Source organism: Haliaeetus albicilla, chromosome W, assembly GCF_947461875.1.
Source record: "Haliaeetus albicilla chromosome W, bHalAlb1.1, whole genome shotgun sequence".
NCBI lineage: Eukaryota > Metazoa > Chordata > Aves > Accipitriformes > Accipitridae > Haliaeetus > Haliaeetus albicilla.
Window position 1 is genome coordinate 1,492,868 of NC_091515.1, and position 12,721 is coordinate 1,505,588.

Here is a 12,721-nt window from a genome sequence, read left to right on the forward strand (position 1 = left end):
GCCGGAGCTCCATCCCGTCTCGGGGTGCCTGCCTCCCATGCAGGGAGAGGGGAAAACGGGCTTGAAGTCAGTCACAGTGGATAAGAAGTGGTCTTTCTTTCATGCAGGGATGGCCGTAGGTTGGGCAGGCTCGCTAAGCATGCCTGGAATTTGCTAGTTGGCAGGGAAAAAAGCTGCAAATCTCAACAAGCAAGATTGATCCCATAGTGGGTTGTAAAAAAGAATAAAAGAATTGATAGTTTTTATCATTCAGTTGTGAGCCATAGGTGGTTACCTTCCAGATCTCTTGAGAACCTAAAGGAGAAGAAATGTGAGGAAATCTTTTTTTATTGGAACGAATTTTAAAAATATAAATAGAACTATATATCAGTATGTCAGCGGTAAAGTGGTGGTGACTTTATGACATCGGGTTTTTTGCATCTGAATTCAACACTTCAGTTTAGAAATCCTCCAAATCATTAACTTTTGATTATTACCTTGTCTGCTTCTTGACATGGTAAAACAAGGCGTAGTCTTCAAGAAGTCAGGCCAAATAATCGAGGTAGCCAGGTTGTCCCTCTTCAAGCTGGACCACCCAACTGGAGGCATCTCGCGTAGCTCCGTAACGGAGGTGGTCCAGGGAAGGAGGTGGGCTGCTCCGGGGCAGGAGCAGGACGGGATGCTTGCCATCTCTGGGTCAGTCAGTCTGTCTGTCTGTCTGTCCGCCAGCACAGGTCATGGACGGAGGCTGGCAGGAAAAGGGAGCGAGACGTGGTGTCTGTCACCGCGCATTTACAGCATCCAGCCGCTCTCGGGAGCTCTGCTCGAAGGGTGGTGGTTGGTTGCCAACCAGAAGTGGTATCATATGTTTCTTTTGTCTTCGTAGACCTCAAAACGAAATGGTTTAATGGTTTTTGTCTTTTGTAGAATCACAGAAAAATGTAGATCAGAGGGGACTCGTGCAGGTGGCCGGGGTGAACCCCCTGCTCACGGTGGGGCCGGACTGGGAGTCGGGTCCAGCTCCCAAGCGAGGTCGGTTGCCCAGGGTCGGAGCTGGGTATCGCTGGGGATGGAGCAGGACAGCCTGTTTCACCAGGTGTTTTCTTTCATAGGTGTGGGGAGAAAATACTTTTTCTCCTCAGAACGATGTCAGCAGGACTTCATTGTGTTTCCTGCATTGGGATTTCAGGAAGTGGAACTGCCGAGCTCTCAGCGCCCCGTAACAACTGATTCTCTCTTAAAACTGAATAATGCTGGTTCCAGTCTTAGTATCTCATGTTTTAAAAATTGTAACGTCTCAACAAAGAGAGAGTTTTTGTCTCTGCTATTTTACACTTGCTTTTGGTTATTTGCATTTCATCTAGTAGTAAAAGATTTTCTCAAGTTCCCCTTGGCAGGATTCCCTTTTATCTTTCTTACTGCGGTCTCGACTTGCTGTTAACAATTATCCTATATTATCTTGTAAGTCTGATCAGAAACATCCCTCCATCTTTTTATCTGCCCGAGAACTTACTTTTTGAGTGTAAAGAGCGATTTACAGTTCTCTGCGGGGTTTATCGCCCTTTTGGCTCGAGCGTTAGGGGACGTACGCACCTGAGGAGGTGGAGCGCGGAGTTTTCCGTGCGGACGCGCTGTCCGTCTGTCCTTGCAGACATCTGTCGGTACCTCTCTGGCTCGGAGCGCAGCCAGCCGGAGCTGCCGTGCAGGACCGGGGAGGCAGCGCCAGCGTTGCCACTCCGGGTGCTTTGATATCAAAAGCAACTTCTGACAGTTTTGCTCTTCAGACGCGTAACTCTTCTCGTCGGTCTCCTTTATTTAATGAAGGAGCAGCCCTGCTCCGCAGAGTGTGTCTGTGAGCCGCGTAGAGGAGAGGAACGGATGCGTTTCCATCGCGCCCGTGCTGTCAGCTCCGATGATGGCATTACTGGAGTGTTTAATAAAACCTTTATTGGTATATTACCCGGAGTCACGGCGTTGGCAGGGACGGCGCCCCTTTGGGTTTAGGACTCGGTGGTTGATGAAATCCAGCGAGCGCTAATTTGGACGGGGCTTCTCATTTTGGAAAGGCAGGTGACACGTTATTATGTTTGGGGGGAGCGGGGGCCGCGCCGCTCGCTGCCGCAGCTCCCGCTGTCAGAGGCTTAGCCGGCATTACGGGGAAAAAAAATGGCAGGCCTGCGAATCTGATCCCCCAAAATGAAAGCCGAATGCCAAATTGAAATTCCTGCAGGATTTCCGATAGCAATGGGGGAATTGAGAAGCCCACAATTAAGCATATGGGCATTAAGATAATTGTCAGATCTGTTGGCGGACATGATAGAAGACAGATGGGTAGGAATCGGCGCGCTCGGCTGCGGCACCCTGGGAGACAATTTGACATTCTACCTGCCTGAGCCGCTCCGCCGCGGTTGTCACGAGGCGTGCGGCGCAGCATCCTCCCGGGCGGCCCGCGCGGTGCGAGCGCGGTGTGCGCGCGCGGTGCGCGCGGCTGTACGGGCCGTCTGCGCCCTCTAGTGAAACGCAGCCCGGCGCCGTGCCTCACCGTCCCCGACCCTCTCCTGGGGTCCCCAGGATTTGGGGTTCTGCCGGCCGGCCGGCCTCACCGCTGCCTCTCTCCTCGCCGGCAGGTCGGAGCGCACCGCGAGGACGGGGTCAGCCTCCGCGGGAGCCACTCGCTCGTGCCAAACCAGGTCCCCGTCCCCCAGCTGCCCGTCCAGTCCGCCACGTCCCCGGACCTGAACCCGCCCCAGGACCCGTACAGGGGTGAGTACCGCCTGCCCGGCTGGCCCGTCCCGGCACGCAGCGTCCCCAAACACGCGGCCGGGACGGCGGTGACCGGGCTGGAGGGACGAGGCGTCCGAGCTCCTGGTCGCGGGGATGTCGGGGACCGTAACGCAGCGTGGGGCATGGCGGGGACAGCAGGGCAGAGCCTCTTTGCTAATTCAGCTCTGCTCTCTGAATTGCTACCGCTAGAAGTGTGCAGGCAGCTTGCCTCTGGACAGTGAGCTTTGATACCAGGACTGCTTTAAGCAGCAAAGTTAAGAGTGTAGAAAACACTGCAGGACGCACTTCAAAAAGCCGTGAGTGTAAGGTGAGACTCAGACCCACAGATTTTCCACCACCTTTACGGTTTTGCCTGTGGGAAGGATGGCGCCGGCGTGCCTCTCCTTGGCTCACAAGATGTGTTGCACTGTCCTAAGCCTGGCAGACTCCTCTGCAGGGTTATTGGAAGCAGGCCTGGAGCTAACCGAACCCCGAGGACATCAGCGGTCTGTCGTTACTCCTAGAGGCAGCTGATCTTCCCGTTAAAGTGAGAAAGAAAGAGCCCAAACTATTATGAGGTCTTGTCCATTCATTGCAGCTGAGGTATTTTGATTATTTTGAGAATGGCATATTAAAGATTTTTTTTTTAAGGTGAAGGAAAAGTTATGTAGTGATTGAAGAACAAGAGTAGCAGCTAGGCATCCTGTGTCCCCTTCCACGCCTACCTAAGAGCTGGAAATGCGGGTCTGGCCAAGATCACAAGCTCTCTGTCCGTTTGTAAAATGCAGATAATGTCGTCTGCTAACAGGTAGCGGGTGCGCAGAACTCCCTCAGATGCAGGAATCAACTTTGCTCTAGGAGTTCAAAGTCTTACTTTCTTCCTAAATCCTTGCTTGCAGAAGCAGCTCAGGGTGAGGGCTGGTGCAAGTGCCAGCTCCCCGCTCCGAGCAAGATGCGCGGGTCCTGTCATCACGGTCCCCGGTGCCGTTCAGCTGATGTTTCGTAGACAGCGAGTCCTCCTCTGTTCCTAAAGGCGGAGCAGCAGAGCTAGACCTCAAAGCCCTGGCCGAACCCCATTTTCAGGAGCTGCCACCCCCACGCCTGGCTCTGCTGGGGCTGCGCCCGCGGGTCACCCTCCGCTGGGGACGGAGGACGCAGACCCATACCGTTCAGGCGTTGGCTTAAGCACTGCTTGACAGCTCGTCCGTGTGTTTTCTTGCAGGCATGCCAACTGGACTGCAAGGGCAGAGCGTCTCTTCGGGTAGCTCCGAAATCAAATCTGACGACGAGGGAGATGAAAACCTCCAAGACACAAAGTCTTCTGAGGACAAGAAACTAGAGGATGACAAGAAGGATATCAAATCAATTACTAGGTCAAGATCTAGGTAACAGTATATAATAGTGTCGCTTCATTTAATTCCTTTACTGGATTTCGATGAAGTGAACAGAACAGGAGGAAACTATGAGGTTTTTTCCTGGCAGGTAAAACCACAGCCTAAGTGGAATGGCATGGCTGTTCTGGCAGTACCGAGTACCTTTCTGGTACCTCTACTCCAGGACATCCTCAAATTGGAACAATTCACAAATTTGGACACTGAGCAAGTTCTCCACAACCTGTAAAGAAATTGCTTTACACTAAAATGTATGAACTAGGCTGTTATTCCTCTCTGCCTATGCTTGCAAATTGGAATACAGTATGGATTTTCATCTCTTTAAAAATGTGCCTAATAGCTGATCACACCTGCACCTGAACTAACAAACCATATGCTTTTCTTTTACCTCTGAAATAAAATTGTCATTCCCAGTCCTCAATTTCGGTAAATCTCTAGGTTTAAATGGAGGGTTTAGAGGTCTTTACTTTACTTGTTCGGCATATTCCTTATAAATTTTGGGAACGTATTAGTGAAGTCGTAGCTGGATTTTATCATCTGGGAGCTCACGCCCATGGTGAACGTGAACAATGTCTATGGGTGCTGCAAACGTGAACCTGAGCAAGGGACAGGCTTTACTTCTGTCCCTTGGATTTCACCTGCCTCGCCTGCACGTCACCCCAGGGCCCGAGGTACAGCTCAGGACTGCAGGTCCTCCTCGGCATCAGTCGAGTCCCGAGCTATGCAGCAAAAAGCCCAGTAAAGCTGAAATCCAGGCACAACCCTGCTTTGTTCAGGGGATCTTTTTTTAAAGCTGGAATGGCAGTGTCCTTCTGCCTTTTCTCCTTCCACGCCTGGTTCTCTGTATAAAAACCGAGCCGAGGTAAGAAGCGTCTGAGCAGACGGGCTGCCCCCGAGAGAGCGCCGAGACTCAGACCTCTCAGGCCGGCGCCCGCCGGTGTTTAAAACATTAATTACATTCACGTCTCTTATGACTGGAGAAAATAGATGGCACTTGAGATTTTCTCTGGATAAATGTGTTGAAGTAACCATATGTAGAAGTGAGGCTTTCATGTGCGTTTACGATATGGTAAGAAGAAGGCACCTTTATGCTGATGCGAGGTGATCGTGGTTCTTGTTAATCCAACAAATACTCTGTCGCTTATGCATATTTATATGTGCTTTGAAGCTTTTGTAGGCTAACATTTTTGCCTTTAACACGCTTGCAGCTTTAAACGGTTACTCCTGATACTTAGTTATATGTCTAAATCCATGTTGTTAGGGCTGCTGAAAATTTAGATATTTAGTTATATGCCTAAATCCATGTCGTTAGGGCTGCTGAAAATTATTACTCCATTTGCATAACCAATTCAAATTATATAGTGCCAGTGATTCACCAGTGGATGTTTTCAATTTCAAATCATCATTTTATCTGGACAGAAAGCAGGTTTGTTGCGGAAAGGATGCAGAAGTTCACCCTAGGGCTCTTCACAGCCAGAAATGACTTCTGTGGCTCTCTGCCCACGGGCGTTTCGGTGCCCTGAGCTCCGTGCCGGGACTGGGGTGCTGCCCACGCCGGCTGCCCGTGGCTCCCCACTGCCACCGCTAGGGAGGACGGCTGATCCTCCCCTTGGGGAGTAGAGAAAGTTTCTTCCAAACCCCAAATGACAGTCTGCTGAAAGGGAAACGTGTAAATGCACGGCTGTCCTTCTGGCTCGGAAGGCACTGCTGAAGGGCCGGAGCCCGTGGGCGTTGGGTGCTGGCACTGGTGGGAGCGGGGGCAGGTCCCCTCGCCGGTCGGGGACGAGCTCCTCGCTCCTGGGGCGAACCCACAGGCAGCAAAGATGGAAAGTGGGAGCAGTGCAGGGAGCCACCAGCGTCCTTTGGGGTTAAAGGGTGACTCTGAGCGGAGATTTGCCACAATTTAAAATGTTGCAGTACTGGCTGTGATAAAATACGTTATTGGAAAAAAAAGCTGTGTTTTTGCTTCTTTAAAATATCAGAAGTCCTGCCTCGCAGATTGTAAAGCCTCGTTACAAACCAAGGCTTTACTCAAAGTAAAATTCAAGGGGACTGACTTTTGCACAGGTTTGGTGAAAGGGAAACAGTAAATAAGAATGGTTCAGAAGGTGCCTGTTCGTGAATTGTAGCCGTGCTTTTGGACAAAGTCTCTTGAAAATCTTGGCGCTCCTTATTTTCCACATCATTAGAAAATGATGTATTCCTTTTGTCTCCCAGCAATAACGATGACGAAGACCTGACACCGGAGCAGAAGGCCGAGAGGGAAAAGGAAAGGAGAATGGCCAACAACGCTCGGGAGCGCCTCCGCGTCCGCGACATCAACGAGGCTTTCAAGGAGTTGGGCCGGATGGTGCAGCTCCATCTGAAGAGCGACAAGCCCCAGACCAAGCTCCTGATTTTACACCAGGCTGTGGCTGTCATCCTCAGCTTAGAGCAGCAAGTCAGAGGTCAGTGTGCCGCCGGGTCTCCGTACATCCCTCCCGGGCTTCGGCCGTGCCAAACACACCTTTTTGGGTTGGGGAAAGCCTGGCCGGGGGCACCGGGTGCCAGGGAGAGCAGCAAGACCTAACCCTTGGCACCCGGAGCCGGCCGGGCACGTCTGAGCAGCCGGGGAGCTTGCGTTCCCCTGCGGCTCCGGCACTGGGGATGCCGGCGTAGGTCCTCGGCAGCCTCGGCACGCTTTACGTTCTTCGGCGAGATCCAAATTCAATATTAAGCTTGGCTGCTCCTTAGCAAAGCGCAAACACGGAGGTATTTGCAGAGCTTGTGTACGGAGTCGTGCTGCATTTTGGCGCTCGACCTGACCGAGCTGCGTCCTCCGCTTCAGCCCGCTAAATTCCTGTCGCAGGACCGGAACGAATAACTGACAACGAATTATTCTAAACGCCCATGCGATGAACCGTAGACCAACCTGGTATAAGAATGTGAGTATCTGAAACCGCCTTTCACTTCAATTCAACAGAAAGAAATCTGAATCCTAAAGCAGCGTGTCTGAAAAGAAGGGAAGAAGAGAAAGTATCTTCAGATCCTCCTCCGCTTTCCCTGGCAGGACCCCACCCTGGGATGGGAGATGCCTCCAATCACATGGGACAGATGTAAAAAAAGGCAAGTTTCTTTTCAGCCATGCCCCGGGAGCCTCCTGCCCCGCACCCGGAGGGGTTGCCCCTGGTCCAGCCCCCCGTCCCAGGGCAGACCATCCCCCAGGGGTGGACGTGCCAGCCCACCCCTTATAAACTGGTTTTCGGGTTGCCCTGCGAGCACGCTTGATTTCCGAGGCAGTGTTCGGGTGGGTTGCTGGAGGAGGGTGTAGGGACGTGCGCAGGCTCGGCTCTCCTCGACTGATGAGATTTTTTACTTCTTCCGCAGGTCCAAGTTGCCACATTTCTTCATTTAAGCAAGAGACCACTTCCTTAACAGCTGTATTATCTTAAACCCACATAAACACTTCTCCTTAACCCCTTTTTTGTAATATAAGACAAGTCTGAGTAGTTAAGAATCACAGACGCAAGAGATTTCAGCATTCCCGATTATTAAAACCGAGAAAAAACAAACAAAAAGTGCAACTTGAGGGACGACTCTCTTTAACATATCATGCAGAATGTCTAACGCAGTATGTTACGAGCTGTAAGTGCACAGCCTAGAGACTGAATGGCAATCTTCTCCACACTGTGGGACAATGCATTTGTGCCTAAACTTCTTTTGGAAAAAAAAAAAATATAATTAATTTGTAAGTCTGAAAAAAATATTTAATTTAAAATTGTAAACTTGCAATAATGAAAAAGTGTACTTCTGAAGAAAAAAAAATGAGCGTTTTTGTTGGTGTGCTAGACAGCTAGTGTTTATACTTACTGGATATTAAAAGGGAAGCTTTGCTGCCCAGATATTTACAAAACCAGCAAACGTCCTAATGAAAACTGAAGCGATGACATTAGCCATTCCTTAGGGTAGGAGAAACAGATGGATCTTATAGACCTATGACAAATATATATATATAAATATATATATAAATATATATTAAAAATTTAGTGAATATGGTAAGCTTTTGTTCATTTGTTTCAGACTTTTTTGCTCCTGTAAAAAAATAGTACTGATTAACTTTTTTAAAAAGAAGATTTTACTGTAAATAAGGATTTTTTTGTCTTATTTCTGTCCCTCTCCCCTGTTTTTGTTATTGTAACCTGTAGTGCCAACTCTGTCTCTGGAGGGGTAGTGCAGGATGAAACGCTGACCCTGACGTTGCTTCTCATTCATAACTAAAGTAGAGAGTTGTTTCTTCAGTCTTTGGGGAAGACAGGACTTCGGGGCCGGCGGTGTGCCGGCCCCCCGGGCGCGGGAGCGAGCCCCGGCCGCCCCGCTGCTCCGCTCGACCCTTTTCTGGGATTTTCAGAGGTACAAGGTTAGAATGCTACAATGTTACCACTGTGCCTTCCAATGTTTATATCATCGGAAACATAACATAATCAAAGTGGCTGTGATTAACGAACCGATTAAAGTGTTACCTATGTGTGTAGCCTAAATAGTGTGCAGTGAGGCGTTGCTGAATACATGGTCAGATTTGGGGGGGGGGGACGACACACACCATCGCGGGGGAAAATTGCAAGTAGTGTGACAGATTTGATCGACTTCTTTTTCTGTTGTTCTTCTCTCGTTTTTAAGTGGATTATTTAAGTGTAGACCACTCGCTGCCTCCTCCTTTCTTTGTGAAATGCCAATTTCGGTCATCATGCAGCATTATAACAAGCCTTATGAGTCCTAAAGCATTAAGTTGCACTTTCTCGAGGAGGGGTGGTAGTACAGTATTTCTCTGGCCAGTACGAATGAAGTTTTTACTTAACATATTTAATAGTAACATAGCTCAAACTATGGCACAGCAGCTCATCAGATAACTAGCTTTGAAGTCTGGGCACAATTGAACCAACTTCCATAGTGAATCTTAATAACGATTGACTTTGGTGTACAGTACGATTAACAGATAGTGCTCCTAGTTAAGTATTTGTCAGCATCCTTTTGTCTCTAATTCCAGTTTCTATTTTTACAGCCACACCAACCTGGCATGTATTTTAAATAAAATCTCCCTGTTCGAGTAGATTTTCCACCTATCAACACTGAATAAATGCCATAAATCCATCAAACGGTCTAAATGTTCCATCTGTTCTCCTGTTTTGCCAGTTATATAGTAATGAAAAATACATTTGTAAATTTTATGCAACAAATGGCAAACGTATCATTATTTTGAAATTGTGTATGTAAAAGTTATATTTTTACATGTAGACTCTTGTTATTATGTGTTTTAATACATTGTATCAGTTTTTTTGTTTATAAAAATCTGTGTGGTTGAAAAAAAGTCTCATTTAAATGAAATAGTGAGATACAAGAATCTGAATTTTATGTTTGTTTCTGAAAACGTAAAGAACAAATATGATAGTTACCACGTGCTCACCTTCAACATCCCCATACCCATTTGGATTAGCTGTGTGCGTGCTGAAAACTGTAAATATGTTCAGTAGCGATAAAACTTTCAATGTTTTGATTTGTCGATAAGTTTCTCAAATGTGGAGGTGGATTCAACTGCTAGAGCAGACGCTAGAGGAGACCACACTAAGGCTTAATTCCGAGTTACAGAGGCTTATTGCAGGAGAAACGCTGGACTTGGAGCAGGCCTGGTTTATCCGAGAGGGGGTCTAATAAAGCTTGAGCCCACCCGGCGCTAACGACGGCCAGTGGTCCCCTCGGCAGGCCGGAGGGCTCTGCTGCTCCCAGCCGCGCGGGTCAGCCCTCTGGATGGCGTGAAGAGCACGATGCCGATGAACAAGCCATATATTTTTTTCCAGGAGACCTCAGACCCGGTGGACCACACTCGGTTTCGGTCTGTCCGAGTGCACCACTCGATCGGGGTAGGGACCGGCAAGGCGATCATCACCGAGATGCTGAGGACTGTGCTTCTGATAAACGATGTAAAAAAAAAAAAAAAATTATAAGACCAACTTCATGTTTATTTAAAACAATCTGTGGACAGAAAATAAATGACGAGTTTAGTTTCTGGAACTTACAGAGAAAGAAAAAGCTTTTCTTGTTCCGCTCGCACTCGGCTCTGGCCGAACTCGAGGAGCAGCTCGGGGCCGTGCCGCGGGACGTGCTCCCGGGCTCGCAGTCCCTCCTCCGCGCAGGATGCGCCCTCGTCCGTCCTGGATTTAAGAACTGAGGATCCTGGCCGGCTTCCGCTCCGGACGAGGCAAGATTTCAAAACAAAAACGCCCCACGAGTGTGTAATCCTTCATTTTTTCCGTTATTTCCCAGCCCAGGTAAGGTGTGCGCATCTCGAGCTGCCTTTCTCCGAGGGGATTGAGCTGATGATACTTAGTGAAAGCGGTGAAGGTTTTAGAAAGCCGTACCCTGTGGTAATAGAACCGGGCTAAGAAACTCGCAAAGAAAGAAATAAAATACTCAATTAGCAGCTTTTTCTGAACTGATCCACCTCCACATTCAAGTAATTTATGAATATGCTGAATAGGGAATCTGTTCATCTAGAACTTTTTTACCATTTGTCTTCTGTGTAGCTGCAAGGAACACTAATGTTTATACAACTGTCAGTCCTACCAGTGATGCAACTTGTACTGATTCAGTCTTCCGAGGTTTTTTGGGTTTTTTTTAGTTTTTTTTTCAGGGGGCGGGGCGGGGGGAGGCAACGAAGACGGGTGGTCAGGGAGAGGAGGGGTTCACCTTTGTATCCAACAGGCAGAATATGATCCGTGTCCAAAAGCGAACAATACAGAATATTGCCAGGAATGAAGAGATTTCAGCGGAAACAAGCACAAATAAAAAAAATAAAAAATAAATTAAAAAAAAAGAAAAAAAAAAGAAAAAAAAAAGAAAAAGAAAAAATTAGTCCACTGGTTGACTGGAAAAAAAAACCTAGAGGTGGAATACGATGAATTCCAACACAGCGGGGCACCAGGGCCCGGGGGGGCCCTACCTTTTCGTTTTGTTTTTGTTTTGTTTGTTTGTTTTTTAAAAAACATGTTCTTTCTCATGGGACTTGAAGTTGATTCATATTTGTGCAGTGCTGGTTTGACCATACTCATTTCAAGTATTATAGACTTATGTAATGGTGAAAATATATGAACTGTGGCCTTTTTCATTCTTGTTACTTGTGATGCAATTAAGTGAAGATAAGAAAAAAAAAAAAAAGCAGAGATTTACCATGTATCAGTGCCTGGCTTTTTGTTATAAAGCTTCGTTTGTCTAGTGCTCTTTTTGCTATAAAATAGACTGTAGTACACCCTAGTAGGAAAAAAAAAAACTAAATTTAAAAATAAAAAATATATTTGGCTTATTTTTCACAGGAGCAATCCTTTTATACCATGAATATTACGGAAAAAAAAATTGTCAGATTCTGAATATTTCTTCTTTGTAGATTTTTGGAATCATTCTGAGTAAAAGTTTGTTACTTTATTTTACTATTTAAAAGATGTTATTTTACCATGTGTTATTGAGATGAAACTGTATGGTAGCTTTTTTTTTTTAGTTGTAGGTCGCAACGGGGAAGTTTTTGCGACTATACACATAGCTGCAGCAGTAAAAACAAAAAACAGGAAAAAAATGAAAAAAAGGGAAAAATATAAAAAAAAAAAAAAAAAAAAGATGAACAGTTACACCTTGTTTTCAATGTGTGGCTGAGTGCCTCGATTTTTTCATGTTTTTGGTGTATTTCTGATTTGTAGAAGTGTCCAAACAGGTTGTGTGCTGGAGTTCCTTCAAGAAGATGACAAGCAAACAAAGACAGCTTGGTGTAGGCCATTACCTGTTTCTCATCTGTAGTTATTCGATGCCGTCATGTACATGACCGTTCTGTAGCAATAAATGTGCCATTTTTATAAACCGTTTCCGACACTTGGGTTTCATTTCATTCCGCATTGCCCATCGCCGCCGGGCCGTCTGGCCGCCGCTGTGCCCCAGCCTGGTTTTAGGGGGTGGTTCTTAGGAGAAGGGGTGCTTTTTTTTTTCTTTTTTTTTTTAATACATGTCTGCATTTTGGGTAAAAACCTGTTGTTTCCGTGTGTCCTGGTGTGTGTGCCGTGCCCCAGCGGGGCTCGGTGCTGGAGGAGCCGGTGCCGGCGGCCGTGCCAGGCGCTTCAGGCTTTCCCCCGCGGTCGCTTCTTCGCTGGCCGGGGACGTTGGCAAAGCGCTTTCCGATCCTCTCGGAGGAAGGTGCCGTAAAAAGGCAAGATCATTTTCATTCTCATTCTCATATAGATTTTACTCTGCTCTGTAAGTAAAACATCTGTATTTCACCCTAAAACTCCTTGAGCCCCTGCAAGAACACAAAGCACCCTCTAGAGCAAGCAGAGGATGCTGCACAGGGGTGTGCTGGAGCGCAGGCAACCCCCGAACCTCGGAAAAATAGGCGGAATCTGTAAAATCCAAGGCTGCGTATCTGCAGAAGTGTAAACCATGCAAGTGTTTCGCTCTGCCCTCGCTTGCCGTGCTCAGTTGGCGCTCACCACGTCGGTGGGTCAGCTCTTCTGCGGGTTTTTCTCTGCTACAATTTCATGGTTGGAGCTGGAGCGAAGACCCAAGATGCGCAATCA

At 47.6% G+C, this 12,721-nt stretch overlaps 1 protein-coding gene across 26 annotated transcripts in view; it reads left to right on the forward strand.

Annotated features, from left to right (window-relative positions):
• Positions 1–12,016, forward strand: part of TCF4 (transcription factor 4) — a 246,577-nt gene extending 234,561 nt beyond the window's left edge. For 20 of the 26 annotated variants that reach the window (XM_069775312.1, XM_069775317.1, XM_069775314.1 and 17 more), the window contains 5 exons: positions 2,607–2,742; positions 3,965–4,127; positions 6,351–6,580; positions 7,096–7,238; positions 7,500–12,016. In XM_069775312.1, the coding sequence (XP_069631413.1) occupies positions 2,607–2,742; positions 3,965–4,127; positions 6,351–6,580; positions 7,096–7,232 (666 nt within the window). In that variant the 3' untranslated portion in view covers positions 7,233–7,238; positions 7,500–12,016. The remainder of the gene's footprint in view (positions 1–2,606; positions 2,743–3,964; positions 4,128–6,350; positions 6,581–7,095; positions 7,239–7,499) is intronic. The other 6 variants (XM_069775305.1, XM_069775304.1, XM_069775311.1 and 3 more) reach the window with 1 other exon arrangement.
• Positions 12,017–12,721: the final 705 nt, after the last annotated feature.